Consider the following 25,199-nt stretch of genomic DNA (forward strand, 5'->3'; position numbering starts at 1 on the left):
CTGGGTTTATCGAAAAGCTTCTTTTTAGGATATGGACAATGATGCGCTGCAATGTTTGTGAGATGTCACACACCCTCCCTCTCAACTTAAAGCTCACGTGCACGTGCAGGCAGAGCAAACAGCTTTACTAAAGCCAAGTGGAATTGAGTTGTGAGATTTCAGTGACTCGTATAAATTCTTTGATTCCCTTGGAAACAAAAGAATCCGATTAGGATGGTCTTTCAATTTCCTGACACCGACTATCCACTAACCTAATTACCCACAATGCCCAGAGGGGACCGGTTCTTCCCAGCAAACACAGTGAGATCATTTTATGCCTGGCAGATTTGAGCTAAATCGAGAGCCCTCTCCTAACAGAGCTTTCCATTTGTGCGTCTTAAGTAATCAATAAGGATTGTAAATAGACTTCTGGTTCTTTGAAGACGGGATGTGCTTTTAATTAATCGGACTGCGATGCCGAGTGAAAACAAAAGTAGAACATTCAGTTTCTGTTTGTCCTATTATTCTAAGTTGAAATGGAGTCTAATTTAAAAAGTCTATTGTAGGATACTGTCTGGAGCATTCCAGACATTTACTTTGTTAAATGGCTGCATCGTTATTTACCTATGGGCAATTGTGCAAGAGGGTACGCAGTTACTGCGCTTCAAATTAGCTCATTTCATAGAAAGAATAGTAAGCAGACACACACACACACACGCACATGCACACACACACACACACACACACACACACACACACACACACACACACACACGCACACATGCACTCACTCACACACACACACACACACACACACACACACACACACACACACACACACACACACACACTCACACACACACACACACACCACAGCTTCCCCCCTCTGGGCCCAGGGTCATATGCCTGGGACAAACGACAAGCGACTAAACAGCCGGAATCGGAATTCCAAGATCCGCGGGGGCCTGTTTGAACTGGAACATCCAACTGGCCCATAATTAATAGACGCTGACAGGAATTAAGAGCTTGGTGCTAACCAGTTTCAGTTTACAGCCCAGCAGTGGGGGCCAACGCGGGAGGCAAGAGAATGAGAGACAGAGAAGAGAAAAGGAGAGAGAGAGAGAGAGAGAGAGAGAGAGAGTTGGGGTTAAAGAGAGAGTAAGAGAGAGAGGAGAAAAAGAGAAAGAGATAGACACAGAGGTGAAGAGAGAGAGAGAAAGAGAGAGAGAGAAAGAGAGAGAGAGAGCTGCTCTCGTCTCTCCCTTTCTCTTTCTCTCCCTCTCTCCCATACAGGAAAAGTGGCAGAACACGGCTCATCCCCTCCTGGCGTCTGATCCCACCACTGCCGGATTAGTTCCCCTCCATGTGATACGGTCCGCTACTCAGAATCTGACCACAACAAGACAGCTGGATGAAGCCTTGAAAGATGGCTACCTCTCTACCACTGTGACACCCCTACACATTCTACCCCTCTCAGACCTATGCCTCAGACAACGTAGACAAGTTGGTGTGGTACTGTGGTGCTGTAACGTCGGACTGGGGTGCACAAATCATCTTAAAAGCATTAATCTCTGGGTTTTTCTACGCTTATGGAGCCCATAGTGTGGCTGCCAAAACATGGATAGAGGAGGGGGGCTCCCAGGAGGGGGGGTGGGGGTACATCGGGATGAGCTCAGCGGGATCTGCGCACATTATACACATGGCTGTGTTTTACTGCTGGCTAGAAGAGACAGTCTGGGACGTGGTGTACTTGGGTGACAGTCCATCGTTGAGCTGTGTGTGTGTGTGTGTGTGTGTGTGTGTGTGTGTGTGTGTGTGTGTGTGTGTGTGTGTGTGTGTGTGTGTGTGTGTGTGTGTGAACCAGGAAAGGGGTTGAAGCAGTGGTGTTTGCATAGGACTTTAGCAATCTTTAGGGTCATCTGACCCCTGGCTTCCCTTTCATTCAATAACAATATCGACCGCCACTACCTTGAAGTGCATTCCTTGCAAAGCGCCTCTCTTGCTTTGTATCTCCGCCAGGATGTATTTGTATTTCTGCATGTGTGTGTGTGTGTGTGTGTGTGTGTGTCTGTCAGAGAGCCCTATTTTCAGCCTCCTCACCTGTCGGGGGTACTTCTTTCTAGGGAATGTGTCAGAATGGGCGGGATGGCTGGCAGTGCCAAGGGGAGCTTAGGAGGTCCCTATTTTAGCTGGGAAAAATCACAGGGACCACAGTGCTCCCCTTTCAAGGCAGCCGGGTCTCTGCCCTTCCAACGCCACTTCCAAGGGCCCACACTGTCATCTTACAGATCAGCAGTAAGCATGTAACAGCATCTGTTTAACCACAGGGTGGGACTGGGCGGGAGGGGAGGGGGAGGGGAAAGATTGTTACAAGTTGACTTCCCACCCACCTGCTTCCCCCAATGGACCGACAAGACAAAGCTCCGGGTTGTTCTCCCACGGCGCCCTGACACCCGTCTCCGTATCGCCTGTTACACTCTTGACACATCCGAGCCGCCGTGTCCAGATAGGGTATTATTGTGTATTACTGGCCAGTTCGACCGCAAACGTGTTGGTAATCGGAAACATCTGCATGGCAGGAGATGACTGGGGTTGATTTGGGCTCCCTGGTGCATTTGCGTGGCATGTGTTAGCTGGCTGTGTGGTGTTCACTCAGTGTGTGTGTGTGTGTGTGTGTATGTGTGTGTGTGTGTGTGTGTGTGTGTGTGCGAGCCGAGAGCTTGTTCTTCAGGGTCCCTTGCCAGTCACTCATCAGGGGTGATATACGTGTGTGTGTGTGTGTATGTGTGTGTGTGTGTGTGTGTGTGTGTGTGTCTGTGTGTGTGTGTGTGTGTGTGTGTGAGCAGGGGGGTTAACACCTCACTAAATCCCCTCCTCAGAGGAACACGTGTTTGCCTCTGTGTCTGATCTATCACCTGTCAGGCGGTGAGGACAGACCGGGCTCTCCGGGTGGGCCCGGGGACCACATGGTCATTCAACGCCCCTAAAGGCACACATACATGGTCTGTGAAACAATGAGGGGGGGAAAAACCAAGTGCCAAGGGCTAGCCTGCTTTCCTTACACAGCTCTGCTCTTTTGAGTGTTTGGCTGTGAGTTAGACGCTAACATGCTAATGCTAATGTGCCTTTATAAACTTAAACAAATAAGCTGTTTTTTTCATATTATACAAATGCATTTTATTGACCAAAAAAAGCAAATACTGTATATCAACAGATCTTCCTGACAGAAATTGCTGTTCAAAAGGTCTGCAAAAAGCATTGTTTTGAATATACAGAATTGTTGAGTATACAGTGTCCATGTTCTGCTACATGCCTTTAGTTTGATGATGTAATCTGGCCGTATTGGTTCCATTCTGATCAGAGTCCATTGATCGGGACACGGTCTGACAGACCCTGATATTGGATATGGCTTTACTAATCTTTTGTGTATGTGGCTAGAGAAAATAAGGCTGTAATGTTACTCCGCTAGCCGTGGTCTCAGGAAAGACTGCTGATTCGTATCTGTGGTCGAAGAGGGCGACACATTGGTGTAGGATGTCAAAACAGTCTAGCCACTTGTAGTCATATATGAAATTACAATAGTATCAGAAAATCCTCACAAGCACATACCAAGAAAGGGATAAATGAATGCTACAAGTGCTAACTAACATGTAATACCAAAAAGACCAAGCTAAGGTTATTGTCTTCGAATTATTATTTGAAAAAGAATGAATGGGATATATGTGTCCTGTTAAAGTCTACCTTTTTGACACATTCATTTTTTTATGTCATCAAACTATTGTGATATTATGTCTAATTTAACATAACACCAACAATATAGGAATACTTTTTCAATCAATTCTAGCTGACAGTGTACATGGATTGTATAAGAAACCCCCCAAGGCTTTAATTCTGCTGTGTGCTCCTCTGTTCTCCAGTGCTAATTTACTGTAAGTAGTGTAACTAAATATGATTTATCATAATTAACAACAAAAACAGACTATAAGATTTTGGTTAAACTAACATTCTATGCCATGCTCCAATGACACAGTGAATTCACCAACCATTCTGGTTTGAGTTCAGACATTATCAACGGGCACAGCGAACTGGCTGTGGTGAGCGACACCATTCCTCCTTCAAGTTATAATTACGTGGGATTTTTTCCACTGAGCCCGTGACCTTTTACCAGACTGAACTCCAACATAAGGGGCCAATGAGCAAGCCCTCTCCTCTCAGACAGACTCATCCTGCCTCTCCAGACCCAGCCTCTGCCTGCGCTATTGGCAGTCCGATAGAGAACCGGGGGTCTGATTTGCAAGGAAACCCGTCATCCGCAATGTCCTCCATCGTCCTCATTGATTTTGCCCTCACGCACAACACACACAAAAGCACACACACTCACACAAAACTATACACCCCTCCTCCCGCCCACGCTCACACAGTCGTACACCTGACCTTGCATTAAGGAGACTCGAGGCAGGGCATGCAGGCAGGCAGCTCTCGTCTCCTCATCAATTGCCTAAATTTATTTACCCATTTTGATTACGTTTTATAACAATCCCAAAGGGTAGATGGGAATGGGGGAGATTTGGTAATGGGGGAAGGCCCCAAATGGAGGTCATTGCATACCTCCCCCCCTCGCCTTCACTTCACTTGATGGGATTTTTTCAAGTAAGCCAGAAGGGTTCCCAGAATGCTTTGCTGGCACCACCTTTGCGAGTTGGTAAGGGTGGTTAGTGGTGAAGGGGGTGGTGCCGCCAAAACCAGACTGATCCTGCCAGCTGGTGCTTTATAAATCAGGACCTCCTGCTTAGGGGGCTTACATAAGCTCTTGGTGGAAATATTAAATACATTTAGAAACATTGATATCTGCTCTCATAAGTTCTCTCAGCACCTCATAGGACGTGTGGTATTTCGCGCGATATTGTGTCATGCAGATATAAACGGGGCCCAGGGGTTGTGTTGCACAGGGAAGAGGTTTATGACACCAGCGATGGAAAATGCAGAGTGAAATCATTTGATAACAAGGCTTAATCACGCTCAAACCAAATACCGGGCGTGGGGGAACGACCAAAGACCATTTTAGGCTATCTATGTACTAATAATCATGCAAACGAATAATGCTCTCATCCCCGAATTATGACCTATAGCTCAGTTCATGTACCTATGTAATTAATCTGATCAACATTCTCATCACCTGCCCCATTTTATTTTGCCAGGTGTTGCAGCATCTTGACCTTCTTATTTCACCTGCATTCATATTTCAAAATGTGATGTGTTTATTTTCCATGGCCACATTGTCCATTGTCACTTGCTCTGTGATGATGTCATTACATGAAGTAGGGCAGGTCTCTGACTCCATGATTGAGGACCTATATCTGCGAGGGGGCACAATGCCTCACCGCCTAGCGATCACACGTCCTCTTTCCTTTTAATTGAATGCCGTCATTTTCAGAGAATCACCTACTGCGCACCTCTCCGCTGCTACGTCGCTATGCCTAGCGAGGCGGGTGGGCGGGCGGGCAGCCGAGTCAAATTCCCTTCACACTCTGATTGTCTGCATCAACGGCTTAACGTCGGCCGCACATACAATACCCAGAGATTCTCCCCTTAAGCATGCGCTAATAGTTAAGCTTTATTTCTGAGGCAACGTTGTTTGTTTTGGACCTGGGTCAAAGCTACGGGGCAAGATTTTTGGGTGGGATGGAGACATCAGACCACGAAAAAATGGAGGCTGGATATTGGAGAGGTGGGTTTATAAATAGGGTGGTTATGACAGGACAATGGTAGACATACTCACTGATAGACACACTCGGCTATGTTGTTAAAGATGAGTTATATTGGTGGAGGGCTACCAAGAACCTGACACCCGATCTGGCTCTACCATTGCGGTTAACTGCTCTTGGCTGATTCCACGAGATGCTTTTATGTGGAAAGTGTTCACAGTGTATAATCAAAGCTGTGATGTGGTTTATTGTTAGAGTCTCTTTGAAATATTTTATGGGAGGTTGTGACTGGCTTTAGACAGATATCTCGCAAATAGACTCTCAAATGACATCTTCGTTACAATAGCAATACTTGCATTGAGAGACATTTTAGTCAGGTGGTGCACCACTAATACACCTGTATGCAAGGGGTCAAACATTTTGTTCTATGTGCAACTGGTCGACCTAAAGCTAAACCTTTATCTAGAAAAAGGTCAAATAAAATGATGCCTAGATTTTTCCCTGAATCCCCAATGGCCCCCTCAACGAGGGAGAAACAAACACATGCAGGAAGTGAGTTGGAATGTTCGGAAATCATTTAGTGGATCAATACACTGGGAGAGAGAGAGCGAGAGATAGAGAGAGAGAGAGAAGAGAGAGAGAGAGACGGGACACCCAGAGGAGTGAAATCTCAGGGGGGGCGGCCTGTGCTTTTCAAGAGTAACGTTACAGTTCAAGAGTAACGTTACAGTACTGCATGATCGACCCGCTCAGCAGATTTCCTGCTCAGCGGTGCTCTGACATCACTGGCCTATACGTTTTGAGTAAAAACACACGTATTCTATTCTATTCTATTCTCGTTCCATTCCCTCAATCCCCCCTCGCAGGACAGAGATGGAGACTCACCCTCTTTCAACATGCCCACTTTGAGGCACTTCATGAAGCGGCAGGCCTGGCAGGACTTGCGTCTCCTCTTGGTGATCTCACACTCGTTGGTGGCCGGACAGCTGTACTCAATGTTCCCTGTGGAGGACGAGAAGAGGACCGTGAGCTTGGATAATTATCATGCAGTTATTGTGCCATTATTTTCTGTTGTTCTTCTTAACGTCATTAGGCCTATGATTATTCATTCCGATACGTGTGCATATTTCACAATGAACAGTGTGCTTGTTATTGAGTCGAGGGCCGACGGCCATTTTCCCAAAATGTAAATAAAGCTAAGTGAATTAGATAGAGCTCGGGCTCATTCTGAAGTCGGGTACAGATACATCCAGCTAACAAAATTAGGTTTCGGAACGTCGCAGTAACGTTATTTTTGTCCCAGTGAATTTCACCTCAACGTTGTGAAACTCCCCTCGAAGTATGAGACATTTAGGACCAATATGGGACCTTTAGGGTACATTCTTTAAAGTCCCTAGAATGTCCTCAAATTAACGTGACATTCAGGACCGATCAGATTTGTCTGAAGTAACATTATAAAAAAAAAAATACGTCAAAAGTACTTTCAGGGGACCCTACCACCAAACACTCCTAACATAACAGGGGACTTTCACAACATTCAGGACCTTTAAGGGGCTTTATGGGAACATTTGCTGAAAGTCGTGAATGTCGCGAGGATGTTACTTGTTAGCTGGAACAACAGCCGTGAGGAGATGAGACAAATCTGCTAGTTGTAGAATGTTGTAATAAAACCCAGCGACACAGTTCTGATCACAACTGTAGAAAATGATGTAACTGAAATGATCTTGCTAGCTCATAAAATTTCCCTCACAGAAACAGAAATAAACATTTGCTAGCGTTAGCTAAGTGATCAAACTAGCTGTACAGCTAGTTATAACAAGCTAATTGTCAACAGAGTTGCTGTGACAGGTCTTAAGATGGGTAGTTCAGATCAATAAAACTGCTTTCAAAAAACGTTGCATCTTCTCTCGGCTGTTTCTCTCAATTACAAAAACAGGACAGGACATGACTACAAAAAACTAAAGAATACAAGCTGTGATTTCAGGCAGATTCAAAGCAATCTCTACTTGAGCACTTGAACTCCCGTCCCTACTTAAAATGTTCACCTTAAAATGTTCACCTGATGTATAATTGCCTGTCCTGAAACCAGCACACGCATGCATGCAGGCATGCATGCACGCACACACACACACGCGCACACACGCACACACACACACACACACACACACACACACACACACACACACACACACACACACACACACACACACACACACACACACACACACACACACACACACACACCTTGTCCCAAGGTGACATCAAGTGACACACTCCTGAAGGAGAGGAGGGTATAGTGGCATTTTGATGGGACACGTAAAAGCACCTCCTCCCTGCCACTGCGTCCCATCCCCCCCCTACTTTGATCCTGGGGTAAATGAGCTTCATTAATGCAGAGCATACTCTTGTCTAGGTCCACAATGACCCCTCCTGACCCACCCTCATAACCTGAGGACGAGGGGAAGGCTTCCCTCCTTCAACAGCATGATGGGTTGGAGATGGACACACTACCGGGCACTCTGCATAATGTTCTCCAACGCACCCAGACCAGAGTTGTAATCGTTGCCAATCTAAGACCCCGTATCATGTGGCGAAGCTCGATGCATTATTCAGGTCCGTCTAGGCAGTTCTTGGCTCACAATGGAAAATGATTCCCATGCAATATAATCATACCCCCAAAAAACAGCCAGAAAAGCAGACATATCCGCTGCAATGTAACAATAGGATGGGGCTTTTTTTTTTTTTTTTTGCATACCAGGTTCCGGTTCATGAATTTGTTTTTGGATCGGAATGTACTCGAAAAAGTCGACCCGACCTCAGAGTCAATGACTCTCAAACTCTCCAAAGTCTATATCCTTTGATTGAATGTTTAAACAATGTTTTGTATCACTAAAGTTATTAATGGTGCCTAAAAACAGCTAACCAGGTGCAGTCTAAGGCTGGTCTGCCGGTGCCTCCCAATTGGTCAAGGAGAAGGTGCCAACATTTGTCAGGATCCCTGGCATCAGTAGTGCCAGTGGGGTCATATGCACAGTGAGGGGGCTGTGGCACCATGCCAGGCTGTTGGCAGAGGTTGCTGTAGCGTTTGGGGTTGGTAAAGTTGTTTAGAGTGTTGTGCTAGGTCTAAGCCGAGGGTGAACTAATTACTGACACTTGATCAAATATATTACTGGGACATCACTGGGTGATAAGGAACTAAAGAGGCAGTTTCATACTAAACACGTGAAAAATGTGCAGAGCAATGTACACATTGCATTCTGTGAAACTGAAATTGTGGTAGAGTATGTGGGGGGGAAAGTGACAACATCGGCACATTATGTAAAACCATCCAGGGGTAATCACATACTGCCTTGATCTAAAAGGTGATTTGCACTCTCACTCTTCACTCGTAGTTAATCAGGTCTTGTGTGCCCCTCTTTTCCCTCAAAGGACATTTCGCTCACTCCATGCCTTTTACATTCTTCCTTAACCTCTTTTATTTTCCCTGTACATTTTGATATATTATTATGCTATGCTATTATCTACCCTCTCATCCCCACTCGAGATGGACCTCTCCTTGTCCTCTTCCATTGCGAGGCCGGGACCCCCTTTCTGATTACCATTCCATTAAAAGGGTCTCTCCTTTCAATGAGTGCCCATGTCCCTCTCAACATCTAGAGGACTCCTCTGTTTCTCTCTCCTCTGTCCCCTTCCTCTGCTATGCCCCAGCGACACGTGCCTGAGCTTCTAATTGGCCCCTGTCTCCTTCCCTGGGGGGTGGGGAGGTGGGGGGGAGGGACCAGGGGGGGCCTCACTCACTTTCTCCCAATGAAAAGCCTGGTTCTTAATTACAGCAGCCCAACGCTGATTGTTATTGACTGAATCTCCAGTGGCTCGGACGAATGACGGACAGATTAGGTCTATTACGGTTCTGTCCTCCAAGAAGGAGAACAAGAAAGGAAAGGGGGGTTTGGTGATGGACAACACAAAACCACAGATGGGAACCAATTGTGGTCTTTGATCGTATGTGCCCTTTGCCTCCCACTCAGGCACATTTTGCCTTAGAAAAAAGGTCAATAGATAAGGCTGCTTTAAATTAATTAAATTACTTATATTCTGAATAGATGTTTAACACTGGATTGAATTTCTGCAGTGTGTACTATAGAAATATATGGCATGTATCTGTCAGTCACATCATGTGACTGAGTCAAACAAACTATTTTTGAAATATTGGTATTTAACAAATCGATGGAAGAACACTGACTTTCCCACAAATATTGCAGGTCAACTCAAGATCTCAGTTCCCGGGAAATTATCTCAGTTGTTACAGATTATTCTGCAACACGACACACATGGGACAGGGGACAACAGCCAACAGTGCAACTCACACGCGAACACAGCAAAAATCATACCCCAACAGATTTAAAGTTCCGGGCTGAATGCCTTTTTTTGGAGACATTCGTAATCACCATATGGTATTAGTTGGGGCGTCGGGATGGGCACCAGTGTGGGGACACATGTGAGTCCCTGTGAGCTCATTCTTTATCAAATCATTACTGTTTGCAATACTGACTGACAGTAGTGTTGCTTCAGTGAAACACATCACTGTGGTAATGGTAGTAAATCTAGGTGATGCACACACAAATAAAACACCTGCTACTTACACCAGCCTTCATTTTACAGCCCTGATTTAGCTGGTATTTAGCTGGTAAGGGCCACTTTCTGGTACTAACCTCAATTAATTCCGAACAGTCGGTAACTACCTAGCATTAAATGGCACATAGGGGTGCTTGAGTCAGTGAAAACCTGTACTGTAGGCGATTCACACACTGGTGTCCTAAGAGACTTTGACAGTTGACAGTTGACTTTGACAGTTTGACAGACTTTTGACAGTTTGTCAGTTGGGGTGAGTGTAGTAGGAAGTGTAAATACCTTGTATTGTCCTTTTGAAAAAGGCTTTGCAGGCCTCGCAGGAGGCCACGCCGTAGTGGTACCCTGAGCCAATGTCGCCACACACGAGGCACAGCCTCTTGGGAATGGCGTTCAACATATATTCGCACTTGATTGGTGAGTCATCTGCCACGCCGCCGGAGCAGTCGTCGTAACGCCTGAGGCAGGCTCCTCCCCCTCCCAGCATCCCAGGGTTGAACATGGGCGGGGAGTCGAGGGCATGTGAGCGTCCGTTGGTGCCATTGATGTAGCCGCCGCTAGCGTCGGAGTTGCCGCTTGGGCTGTGGTGGCTGACTGTGTCCATGAGCGAAGAGGAGGGACTGGAAGGCTCGGTTTTGATGTAGGAGCCACAGCTGGAGGACAGGTGGCGGTCCTCAGAGGGCATTCTGGTCAACAACCTGGGAAAAGACAGGACCATGAGTTGCGGTTTCAAATTCTCACAAGGAATAACATTTAACACATACCATCCAAATTAAATTGAGGCAATTGTGGAAAGATTAATTGAGCATTTCAAACTAAATATTTGCACATGTATAACTGAAACAGGTAACGGTGAGGATGCAATCATCATCAAATTAGGATATGATGAAAACATTTGTCAGAGCACTAAAGATACATCACCATAGGCATTATAGCTCTCGGGTGAGATGGTAACATAACAGTCCATTCTAAACACAGATACATAGCCTTGCATAGATTGCACATGGTTGGTAGTTTAATGAATGAATGAAACCAAAGTACGCTGTTAATGGATTGAGAGGTGTTGCTCTCTGCATATGCAAGATCATGGGTAATTTGTGACCGGATCGATAGTTCTGGTTCACCAAAGGATGGTGCTGGGTTACTGTGAAGATGAGTGAGAGATGGGAGGAGTGGACAGGGCAAGGAGGGAAGGGAGGGAGGGGGGGGGGGGGAGGGAGAGGGGGGGGGCGGCATGTCCCAAGCCAAAGCAGACTGATGGAGGATGGAGCGTTATCAAGGAAGTTCATTAGACTTGCACCAACAGGCTTAAATTTAGCAGCCTTTATTACGTCAATCCCTCTGTGTGTATATAAAGCTATGAAGTCATCGGGCCTCGACAATATGAGCCCTTTCTTTTAACTGCTGGCGAGAGATAGCCACTACCCCTGGGCACAGATCAGATCTATCGACCCGCTCCTTCCTTCCTGCTTCAGATGCGGCATGGAGGGAGGGAAAAAAAAACAACAACCTTCCTCTTACGGTCCAGACATTTCTTATGCATTTTTAATCAGAGCTGACTGTTAACACAGTAACTCTAACACAGTTTTAGATAGACAGATACATTACGTTGAGGTTGATTCAGAGACTGTGGTTAATAAAAGATTAAAAAGGACTCAAGTTTATTCTGGTTGATAATCCACTTGCACCCTAGTCAATTGGTGAGGTATATTTTTGGACTGGAGGGAGTTGGGAAACGTGGGCAATCTAATGGTTAATACATCATTCCAGATTCCTTTGCAGCCTGATAGAGGGAGTCCCTACAGAATTGTACATTGTGGCATATGTAAAAAGTAGTTCATTCCACACTTAGCACACAGTAACACTTGGGATATGTTTTTTTGTTACATTTAATGGGAAATTTCTAATGGTCCCTTCAAATCTCTTGAAATGAAATAATGGCACGAGCTAACAATCCTCATAGACAGAAATAGTTTCTCCTTCAGTTTCATCGTATTGGTTTGCCCCACGCAAAATGATACAGTGTGTTCTTAGCACAGGTTGTTTTGTGCTTGGTTTTTCAAAGAGCCCCCCCCCACCCTCCTCACCCCCTTCCCCCACCAAATACTTAACAGGAGAGTGTTTGCTCCTCCACGCAGAAAAACAGTCCAAACTGAGCAGGCACGGCTCTGAATTTCATAGACGCGTGAAGGTCACCTGGCTTTTCCGTTCCACTCTGTCTCCGAGGTCCAGCTCGGAGTGGTCCCACATCGGGCTCCAAAATTGCAGCGCACGCTTCTGTCCACCTCAGAGAAAGACAGTGTCGACACCGTGTCGCATATGAACGTGGCAGTACCCTTTCCACTATGAGTCGTTCAGAATGGGAAGTGTGACAAAGCGGGGGAAAGGGTCTGGTGTAAAAATACCTTTACCACCCAGTATGTACTACTGAAATAACTTAAATATCAATGTGTGTTATCAATGTGTATGTGTATGTGTGTGTGTGTGTGTGTGTGTGTGTGTGTGTGTGTGTGTGTGTAGTAGTGCTTGCGTGCGTGCTCGTCCTGGCAGTGTTGGATATCCCCTGCATAAATCCTGAGTCTATCCACCCCCTCTCTAAACCATGAAATGCATTTTCCGAGCTCAGCATCAGAGGGCAAGTGGAGCAAAACCAATGCAGCCTAAAAATGACACAACATCTAAAATAACACGTTTTTTGATACACTATGGGACGTCATGATGTGCTGTGTGACACGTGAAGGGTTAAAATATCACGTTCCCCCAGTTACACCATGTATTTATCCGCCAGGGGAAATGTTATTGTTAAGGGTTAAGCTGGTATAGTGCGGAACACAGCGTAAATCACTGCGCTGAACACACATTCGAACATGAAGTACAGAAGGACAGAGGCAAGGAGCCATGCATGAAATTAGTTCATTAATCTTTCTATGATAGGCTGTCCTTGTTTGGGGCAAACTCTATCAGCTTTAAAGGGAGAACCCTGACTGCTTGACACATAGATTATATTGTTCATCAGCTGCAAGGGTGGCTGGAGTGGGATGGAAACGGGAAGGGAAAAGTGTACGGTTGTGTTTCCCTTCACTGTATGGAATGAGGAGGTCTGACAACAAGGCACATAGTGACAACGCGTCAACTGCAGCACGTTTAACAAACATTTACTGACACTATGTATTTCTAAGAAAAGCTACACACTACAGTTTAATGTGCCATGGTGAGATGGTTTGCTAAAAGTGTAGAATGTGTTTTTTGTTGTTTTCTAACTCAGATTTACCATGTACCGTAGATGGCAACTTTGATTTTGGCTTTATTGTGGAAGGTGGTAAAATGTAATGGAATTACATACAGTATAGAAAATACTGTTGGTAAATAATACTTCAATCTCAAGTCAAAATTAAACATCAAACATGAGATTTTCAATAACCTGATGTTTTTGTGCACGTGACTCATGCTTTAGTACATTTTATTCAAATGAATACCCCTTACAATTTACCGTTATACCAATGCAAAAATAAAAATAAACAAACAAAAATATCCCTCTCAGAGAGGAATATTTCTTGTTCTATTAGTTTGTTTCTTTCTAAGCCTGCTGACTGTTGACTCAACGCAACACACCTGGCTCACAGCTTTCTTACCAGAGAACTTCTAAAATCACACAGCAAATCCAATTCACTATTACTGCATTAACCGTTAGCGACCCTTTAACAATTTTCCTAAAAAAAATCACTCCTGATTTTACATTCAACAAAGACATACAGTACTTTTAGTGCAATGAGTTGGAATTGAAATATACACATGCACGCCCGGACGCACGCACACAGACACACCCAGACACACACACACACACAATTTCTAGCATCTGCTCTTTTCCAATGTCATTGCCACAAGGAGAGATCGCATAGATTTCCCACATGGATGATGTCTCCTTACCTGGAATATCAACCCCCATCTACATACATATCAACCACCTCTATGAAATTGCACTCCCAGCAAAGTCAAACACACCCCTAACTGCCTGTGAGAAAGACAGAGGGAAGAAGGCAAAAAAAAAAAAAAAAAACAAACGAGCGAAGACTAAAGCCGTCATTGGGAATCAGACGAGGACTTCTGAGGGACAGTTACGATATTGATTTCATAAATAAACAGAGATGCCCATCGATCCTAACGTTATTTTGCATTTCAATTACTGCCCAGATACATAACCTTCAAACGGCTGTGTTCCCCATAGTAATAACATCCACCAATGATCACAGCCAAGCCCGTCTGGTGCAAATTGGCTTTTCTTTTTTCAAATGTGTAAATGACACAACTTTGCATTTGCCTAATGACATTAGTGCATGGATTGAATCTAAAGTGAGTATCAGGACGATATAGTAAGCACTTTGGTCAATTGAAGCAATGCAAATTAACATGATAAAGAAGGATTAAGTCCACAATGTGTTACGTCGTAAGACAGCGGTGGACCTATTTAATCAAAGACGATAACCCAGTTAGCATGGTCAGATGTGTTTGTGTCTGTGTGAGTGTGTCAGTGTGTGTGTGTGTGTGTGTGTGTGTGTGTGTGTGTGTGTGTGTGGATTAATTTGATCATTAAAAAAAAATCGAATTTCAATTTAATATCTTCTTTTTGTCTATACCCTAGAAACCTGGCCACCGGTTTTGATTGAATAAGGCCCATCCATGGGAATAGGATTGAGTAGGGCCTTCTGATGTAGTCCTTGACAACGTGCCTATAGAATATATATATATATATATACAGTAGAGAGAGGGGTCATGACACGTAATTAAGTTATTTCCCATCCAATGCCGTCATAGACCGTTCTCCCATAGAGTGGTACTGTATCCCACACAGCAGACACCGTCATTAATAAACATGTCACTCTGCAACTGAAAACAGGCCCCCACAAAACCAACACTTTTCCACCACCTGCTCCCTCCATCTATCAGTGAAATCTAAAGTTCGGTTCCCCTCGCACGGGTTACTGTTACTTACACCAGGTCTACTTGTTTTTTACTGGGTCTAATGGCATCCAATGAGCTTAATGAAGAAATGGATCCCACCCCCACCCCCCATGGATGAGAGATCTCTTTTTCCTCTTGTTTTGGCTTAGATATGGTGGCGTCTCATATGTGATCATTTTATCCACTGTGAAGAGGAAGGAAAGCATAGTCTTGCGCCACGAGAAGCTCAGCGACGAGCAATGTGCGTTATTTAAACCAGGGTGGGTGAGGCAAGACGCCATGCCAATGATGCCTATTATTCAAAACAACATACTGTAACAGGGATTCCTCCCACTGCCTTGGAAAGTGGAACTGAATGTAGAGTATAAATATAAATATGTTATGTTTATGCACAAAATGTCAGTATGTGACAATTTGGCACAAACATGTGTTCAGTATGTGACAAAAAAAAAGGTACTGTTTTAAAGTATTGATAAGTACTACCAAGTCTTCAATGAAATGAAAGGAAATACCTGCAATACAGTATATCATGTTTGTCTCCTATTCAAAAAAGCTAGTATGTAGAAACTTTTAAATCACAACTGGCATAACTAATGTATTTAATACCATATCATATTGATTGCAGTATTGGATTTTGCTCTTATATTACTGCTGTTTCCAGTGCTAATCCTGAACATTAGCACAACACAATATATCTGAACAGGATCTATTTCAGGTACCAGTCTTGCTGGAAAACTCACTCAACATTACATATTGTATGCAATAGCACTGTCTGGATCTGGATCACAGACCTCCACAGATAAAGATCGGTTCACTGTTTTGATTATCTCAATAATGTATAGCTGTTTAATATGACTCTAAAGACGTTATACAGAATATGTATAAAACACCAAAGGCCCAATTTAATTTAAAAGTGTGATTTCAAAGCAAACTTTAAACAAAAAAATTATTGAAATTTACAGTTAAAATTGAGATCATATTCCTTCTTTTAATCTTCATTTTATCCCGTTCATTGTACATTTTAGGTTTTGATTCCCTCTGGAAAATAACAGGAATAACAATTCAGGCTCAAAGCACTGTAATGAAAAGACCAATAGTCAAATTGTATCTTTTCACCCAAGGTATTGTGCTCATGACTAAAACTGAGGAAGGGATACTGTTCCCTTAAAAACTAATTACAAAATACTTAATGGACACAGTCAGGTGTTTCCATATTAGGCTGTTTGATATGGTAATGCTAAAATTAGGTCCCAGGTCAATGTGTGATCCACCAGTCTCGCCATGTGTGTGTGTGTGTGTGTGTGTGTGTGTGTTTGTGTGTGCTTGTGTGTGTGTCTGTGACTGCAGCTGCATTCCAGACTGTCTGCGGAGTAGGGGCACCTGTATTGGGGGACACATGGCACATGGAGAGGAGAGCTGCATAAAGAAGAGCTGTATGCCAATCACAAAAGCAACGTGTCAAACATCATAAGGAATTACAAGATTTGTTGAGTAGAATGCTTTTATGTGTTTACAGTATATGTTATCAATATGAAAAGTGACGTCAGTATCTGACATCAGTATCCTCTTGATATGCGAAGGACTTTCCCTGACAAAAGTGCGTGTGCGTGTGTGTGTGTGTGTGTGTGTGTGTGCGTGCGTGTGTGTGCACACACCCATGTGTGTGCGTGTGTACCTACCCTGTATCTCCCATGACCCCCCTGTCAGAACGGCTAACGTGAGAGGTGGACATTACAGACAGTAGACTTCTTGCCCCAGGCTAATAGGTCAGTGGTCTGAGCCAAAATCCTCTTGGGGGTTCATGTATTCTAAGAACCAAGCCCCCTTAGCTGACATCATCTAACTGTAGAAGGCCACACAAAAGGGCCCTGCAGAGGGACAGATTTGCAAAGGGATTGCTAGAACATATCCTTCAGTAGGTTGCACCTGCACATAGTTAGCATTAGCACAATTAAGGAGTTTACATACAAGTATGGAGGAGGGAGTGTCATGTTTCAGCTTTCTTTTTGATTCTCTTTTCCACTGGCAAAAAGAGCAATCTTTGCACTGGTGTAAATGCTTGGTAAATATGACCCTGAGAACGGAAATTGTGATGGAAATTGTGATTGCAACAAGAGTTAAGATAAGATTATTGCCAAGAGAAATTAAGATGAACACTCTCTCTCTCTTGAAATTTCTAAAAATAATTGTAAAAATATAAAACATATTTGAAGGAACAGTAATCAAAGAGAGATTATAAGAACACATTTCCATCCTAACTTCATCTACATAAAGCAAAAAAAAAAAAGAAAAGTAATACAACTTCAGAGGGTGAAAGGTCAAGAATCTGAGAATAAGTCTTTCTAATAACACACTTGCGTACGAGAGATGACATTGCAGTATAGGCATACCTAATGCGGCTGCAGCACACAGGGACATTTGGGATTAGATTGTCCCGCAATGAGCAGGGACAAACTCAACACCGTACACACTGTCCATCAATCATTCTCTCTCTCTCTCTCTCTCACACACACACACACACACACACACACACACACACACACACACACACACACACACCAGACACACCTGCTCGATTCAAGGGTCACCTGAGGTGCAGACACGAGGTAGATCTCAAATCTTAATGAGAGCCTCAGTTAGACGCGTATACATTTTGGGTTTCACTTGATACCTTCGTACAGGTCCCTTAGCAAAGCAAAATGTTTGTCAGTAAACACTGCGAATGTATGAATCAGAGGGTTTTGTTTCGTAAAGCAATGCAAGCTGGCACTGACGAAAATATGTCGAAAATAATTAACAGCTATTTCATGCTATAACATGCTATTATTTCACAAACATGTTTGTGTGTCAAGATTGCATTTTATTATTATTATTATTATTATTATTATTATTATTATTGTTATTATTATGTTACAGAAAATACTGAACAAGGCATTATGATTGAAACACAGTTGTTAAATTACAGCTGGTAAAAATATGGACACAATGCAGACATACTGTACAGTACATGCAGACAATTGTCGTGTAAGTTGAATTTTATGTATAATTACACACATCAATGATATTTACCTTTATAATAACAAATCAAGTCTGTTACACATGAAGTTGTCTTTTCTAAATTTTTTCATAAACAGGGCTAACTATTACAACCTCGTCTAATGGTCTCGGTTGTAGTTAAATGACAACTGTTACCTACATTACCTCTAACTACACTACTCACACTTGTTTGAATAATCTCTTTTAATCTTGACTCTAATCAAGGTGTTGTGTACCAACAAATGAGAGCTTTGCAATGATGCTTATAGTCATATAAAAAAAAAGAAAACTGAATGATGTGATCAACAGGGCTTTAAACTGGTTCTTCACCAAAGCAATAATGCAAGTCTTATGCTGATTTCATAGACTGATAGAGATAGATCTAAATTCCTATAATGTAGGTGCACTCAACGATTTAAAGGATTCTGATGTTGCGTTCTGGATAATAAAGAAATGACTGTTAGACTGTTGCTATGAAACTAATTATATAAGATAAACACAGAGACTCACCAACATAGTATTAAGTCACCATTACATTACATACATTCCATGTGGTAGCATATAATTCAATATTTCACTGTGTACAGTAAAATTATGTAAATGGTTTGATATGATAGTTTTAAATGAGAAATAACAAACCAGGACAAATAATTTCTGGATATTTAAGTTTGGTTTGAATTATTTTACAAATCAATGTCAATCCCAAAATGTTTTTATTTGGATATATTTTCACCCTGTACCATTTCTGTTTGTAAAGTGTGTCTTTACAAAATATATTGTGACAGTGAGACATTAAGAGATTGAAATACTTCTAACCACAGTTCCCTTGAAAAGTGCCAAGCAGTATAAACCTCTCCAATCCTATCAAGAGTTTAACATAAAGAGGATTACTCTGAGGGTTCTCCTCTCAAGACTCTAATGAGTTAAATGAGAGGGCTTTCCTTCAGACATGCAAGGGTTATCAAAGGCTTGGTAGCATTTGTGGTGTTTCACAATTTCCATAATTTCCAGATTATTCTGTAAAATTGTAATTACTGTAAATAGATTGTTTATCCGGTTGGTTTATATATTAGAAGATAATTTTGCAATCAACAAAGTTATGTTTTAGTCCAATAACATTAGATTGTGATTTCTCTCCAGGCTTTTTTTCAATTTCTGCAGTTTTATTTATAATAAGAACAAAGACATTGCATAGACTCTTAGCCTAGTCTTAAGACAAAAATGTAGTTAATTAAAACAAAAAGATACAGATACTTTATTGAGAAGAGTTGTTTAAATTTAGATTTGTATTCCCCTATGAACGTTTAAAACATACTAATCCTAACACTAATTTACATTAAAAGACTTCTAAAAGCTGTCATTTAATTATATACATTCTTTCAATTACTATGGTTGGTTCTTTTAAGCGCAGACAAACTCTTATGGTACAGGAGCTCATGGTCCCACACATTCCACACAATCGCTCTCTCTCACACACACACACACACACACACACACACACACACGCACACATACGCACACACACTCAGAGGACTCGACGGAGCTTCGATTGACTAGTCCCCAGTTAACAACACAGCTGTGAGCGATCGTTGTCTGGCTATCATTCTCATTAATCTGGCTCTTTAGATTCCCTTTGGCTTGGGTAACTCCTGGATCCTAATAGAGAGAGCAGTGGGGCTGGCGATCAGCTCCGGACCCTCCCGGATCCTCCGCCCACCCCTGCCAACACTAGGTAAGGCTCTCCCCAAACACTGAGCCCTGTCATCCCAACCTGCTAGTGAGAAGATGGAGCTGGTTAGATCTGGGATGTTCTTTATTGACCCTACTTGCTTTGTAAATATTTTTAAAAAAATAAAAAAAAAAGAAATGTGGTAAACTTTTCGGCCTGCAGGTTATTTTTGCAATGTGAAGACGGCATTCTTACATCTTGCAAAAGCTACACCGGATATCATTTGAAAGAGAAGCTAGTTGTTTCTTTGAAGAAACAAACAGAACCCTAATCTCAAAGCTTGGAACAGATATTCAGTGGCCACAACTATTTTAACTATGAGGTTGAGCGGGGGGTATCACCATCACAGGAGAGGACTCGATGACATGTTTTCTCAGTTTGTCAAGATTTATAAGATAAAATGTTATTACCCTTTTAAACATGAAATGCCAATATGAGAACAGGTTGGACAGTACTCAACTAGAAAGAAATACCCAGAGAGGGAAACAATGTTTTGAGGAAATTAGGGAAAAGCAGTCAAATACCCACCACGTCCAATTATTTAAAAAACACTCAACAAAAATCATTGTAGTTAAAGAAGGAATGGGGGAAGATACAGAGGGTGAATTTAGAAGGAAAAGAGAAAGATTAGAGATGCACCTACTGGTTATGATAGCAGAGAGGTTCTGGGATACACAGTTCGGAAACATCCATCAGTCCAGGTTAAGCATTCCAGGAGTCGAAAAAAAGGGAAAGGACTAAAGGAAAGAGTCAGTTCCCAAGTCTCCACATCACCCTTGTGAAAGAAAAATGTTCAGGTGAGCAACTTCCTAGGAGTCAGCACCCCTCCCACCCCTGTCCACCCCCACCGAAAACACCTCTGGCTTGGCCCAACAATCGCCAGTATGCACAGGTACCTCGGAGTGTGTGTGGACTGTATGTGTGTGTGTAGGTGCGGTGGGAGATAAAGAAAGGAGAAGAAAGAGAAAATAGAGAGAGAGAAGGTGGAAAAGAAGGTCAAAGAAACAGATGCGAGGAAAAGGAGAGAAAGAGGGAAGACGGACGGAGAAATAGAGAGAGAGATGGATAGAGAGAGTTGCGGTGGTGAGAGCGCATTAAAGACTGAGCGAGTCAGTGAGAGGATTGACTGTCTCCATAGCAGAGACAGGGGCTCTTTAAGACTAAGGGGGGCTTGATGAATATGGAACAGCTGCCGTTGGCTGGCTCCGAGGGGGCCGGCCTTTCCGTGGCCAAATGGGTTGGCAGGCGGCTGCAGGGGGAGGGGCAAACGGACAGCCAGTCAGGGGGCAGCCATTCACAAGGGAACTCTGAGAAATACACAGACACAAAAATACACACAGACATGTCCTCTAGAACCACATACAGTAGCTAGAAAATGCTGCTTGTCCCATGAGGGACCACAACATAATATCATTATAAGTATCAATCATTATGACAAAGAAACCAAGCAATTAAGGGACAGTATTACCGCTTCCTCTCACAGTTAAAGTAAAAATAAAAAAAATAATACACAACTTTAAACACTCAACACACCAAAATGCAAGTAACATTTGTTTGCCTCATTGATGAAAAACTCGTTCTTGCTGCTACAGTATCAAAAAGCAGTGTATGAGAAACATCTCATATTTCTGAACAGAATTTGGGCATGACTAAGCTGTGCTTAAAGGCCTTAGCAGCAGATTATTAGAGTAAAATCCTCCTCGTATGCTTTTATCTTCCCTCCTATGCACCTTACTCCCTTACTCCTAAAGAATGCCAACACTCGGACACCATTTCACGGTTCACTCCGTCACAAGGATATCCTCCTCTAGAATTGAGAGCAAAACAAAAGGATGGACTCAGAGAGAGAAAGGTTTGATCCACTGTTAATAGCTGTGTACACATTAATCTAGTGTGGCTGGAATGGAAGTCACAGAGTTCGGAGCACTGTACAAGTAAACAGAGAATGAAGTCCCATACTTCATCAACCCACATCTTCCTGATCAATACAAAACCCATCACACACTCCTATTGATCAGTGCGTTGTTGTGTTGCCAGCAGCCCCGGGACAGATGGGAAAAATTCTGCTCAAACGGTCTTTTACATAAAAGGGACTAAATTATACATTTCTTTCATGTCAGTCTATATCAGAATCATCAGAACAAAAGTTGATTGGTTTAATAAAAAACCACGCATTCTCATTTAAATTGTTGATCAATAGGGGGATTTAATCTACTTTCCAAATGGGGCCAAGCCAGAGGAAATCAAGATATTCTGGTGGTCAGATGAAGACATCCAGACATAATCAATAAGAGAGATTTGTTTTTGTTTTAGTGAATAAGAGCTTTTTCCTGGTCTACAGAGAGCTCAGATGTATCATTTTACATTTCATTTGCTGCAAAGACATTTGAAAACATATAATGGAGACTAGATGGAAAAAAGCCAATAACTCCAATAGTTGATAATATATGCACTGACTTTTACAAAAACCTACTACAGTAGTTATGTCTAGTGTTGGCCATTGGGCCTATACACGAATATTTAGTTACAAACTCGTAGTGCAATCGATAATCATAACTCAAAGTCGAGATACAGCTCATGTAACTTTAGACAGTCATATACAGAGTTCATGTCCAAACTGACCATTTTCCAATTTGAGTTAGACAACCATCAACTCCTCTCTCTCACTTCTTCATATATTGCTTTTGACCTCCCAATTCCCTTCCTACCTTTCCATCTCCATCTCTTCTTACATCCTAAAATAAGTGCACTCGCTTTTGTACAGTTACTTGGCAAATACAACGCAACGGACATAAGTGGGTTGTGTGTTCTTTGAACAGGCTTTTGAGTGCATGGGTGTGTTCTCTCGTCTCTCCCTCACCCCCCCCCCCCTCAGACTGCTAACTCTGAGAAGGGAGTATGTGATTCATGGCGTCTGACAGGAAATCCATAGGCCGCATTGTCCGTAATCCCGCCATCACGCTACCGGCGAATGAAGGAGCTGTAATCCAATCATTTAGTCTGTATTTACCCAAAACAGATTTTCAACTCTAAAACCTGAAGCCGGTATTGTCTCTTCAAACAAACCACAGTGGGCATCCAGTAGATAGAGTGGTTTAGATAGGGAGGAGTGTGTTCACTAATCGGCCAAAGGGACAATAACACACTCAAGTCTTATGAATGAATGATACCACAGCAGGGTTTCTCCGTGGGATTGATACTCCGCGATGGAAATGTTCATGTTTGGTTTTTCAAACATGTTTATAACAGTTTGTATGTTTATAACACGTTTATAACAGTTAAGAACTGTGCATTTTCTTTTTGTGTTTTTTAAACATGAGTTGAAGTTACTGTATGACAAGTCTGACAAATCTAACAAATAACCTTGCAAATGCATTTTCATTAAACAATAGTGACTGTCACTCAACCACGTTCACGTTGACAGTTTTTTTTGCTGCCATTTCATGCACGAGACAGAATAATTTAATACCCATTTAAGTAAGACCCAACACCTTTTTTCTGCTGTTAATTGCAGCCTGGAAAACCAAAATCCAAATCCTTTGTAAAAAAAAAAACTGTCGCAAATCAGTCTGTGCTATTGATACAGCCTCTGTGAATGGGGACCACAATCAGCATTGTGTTGTTGAAAAGTGAAAAAGACATTATCTATCATTATCTATCAACAAACAGTATTTAGATTTTGTGGAGGGCAGTGGGACGCAACCTATCTGTCACACTGAGTGTAATTAAGGCTCTGATGGATGAGAATATTGGGCCTTTGTATCTGCCCTCCTGACCTATCCTGACCTCAACATTAAACACAGATACTGCATGGAGAGATCAACAGAGATTTAAAAAAAAACAAAAAAACACAAGGAAATGTCGTTATTTTTTAACAAGCATGATTTATTTCCATGTTAAAGTAGAAACAGGAAAGTTTAAATAACTGATTTAATTAAATAACATGCACAGTAGTATGGTGAAAACTGAAACCTCACTTATACCATATGTCTTCAGGCTATGAGTTCACACCTCTTGAAAATTTAGTTTTTTTGTTAACATTGCCCTTCAGTCTCTGAAGACGGAGACAAGTGTATCTACATTTGGGTTCGGCGAATATGGATATGAAGTGATTTTCAGAGAATCACACCCAATAACCTCCGCATACATTGAATAATTCTAGCTTATTCTAAAGTATAGTGAAAAGAGCTAAACCTACTGTACTCACACATACCGGTATGGTCCCAACAAACACTAACAGGAACCGCTCAACACACTGGTTCCACACCTCCAGTATGCTAGTACAAGTATTACCACGACAACCCTTGGTCACACCCTCACCTCCTCCGTTCATGCTTCTACCCTGCTGCTTCCATGCTACAGCATTGAGGATGGACGGTGTTCCACAGCCACGGTGCAGCTAAGATATGCAGGCATAGGCCCACCATCCGTTAGTGAGGACCACTTCCCCTATGTTGCTGCACACTCGTTTCCACCCCTCGATCGGAGGAGTGTGGAGCAAGATAATTGCCTTAGCCGCGGGGCTGCGTTAATCAGCTGGGCCAATTGGTCATTTTTATTATGTCCTCCCCTCCCCGGGCTAAGCCGACTGTGCAACTACAAGGAGAACGACTGCGGGCTGTGCTGCCAAAGTCGCCCATTCACGCTGGGTTAATAAACGCTATTAGCCTCCATCTCCTGCCTCTAACTTCTCATTTAATAGAGGCCAATTTAAACAAAACCATATGAGAAGTGGTGTTAATCAGAGATTCATGGCAGCACTCATCCCTTGATGAGTGTTACAAATGAAGAGGAAATCTTCGATGAATGTTGCACATATTCAGCATGGGCCGTCCATTACACCTGCTTCATGTCTCCAACAAACCACGATAAATACTATTTCTCATATTATTATTTTTAGAGAGCATGGACTTGGACCATGGGGTTCCCCCCCTCATAACTCTCACTCTCCTGCCGTCCAGAGCCAAAAGATTAATGACCCAGTGCACTATTAGTAACTTTATGTCGGCACTGCTTAACTGCAAGTGTAATGTTGGTGAGGGACGAGCTAGGAGGGCTAATACTGGTCAGCAAGTCCTCAAAAGGTCAATAAGATGTCTACAGTACCGTACTGTAACTTGTAGCCTGAAGCAGCTATCTAAATTTAGCTACTTACAGTACAT

General features: G+C 42.8%; 1 protein-coding gene across 2 annotated transcripts in view; it reads right to left on the reverse strand.

Moving 5' to 3' along the window:
- Positions 1-20,730, reverse strand: part of LOC310818092 (steroid hormone receptor ERR2-like) — a gene marked incomplete at both ends in the record, with an annotated part of 32,383 nt that extends 11,653 nt beyond the window's left edge. The window contains 3 exons of one of the 2 annotated variants that reach the window (XM_083688854.1): positions 6,570-6,686; positions 10,596-11,011; positions 20,681-20,730. In XM_083688854.1, coding sequence (XP_083544980.1) covers positions 6,570-6,686; positions 10,596-11,011; positions 20,681-20,730 — 583 coding nt within the window. Of the gene's footprint in view, positions 1-6,569; positions 6,687-10,595; positions 11,012-20,680 lie in introns of those variants that run through there. The other variant, XM_083688855.1, reaches the window with a different exon arrangement.
- Positions 20,731-25,199: the final 4,469 nt, after the last annotated feature.

The sequence above is a fragment of the Argentina silus genome (genome assembly GCF_951799395.1).
Source record: "Argentina silus genome assembly, chromosome: 17".
Taxonomy (NCBI): Eukaryota; Metazoa; Chordata; class Actinopteri; order Argentiniformes; family Argentinidae; genus Argentina; species Argentina silus.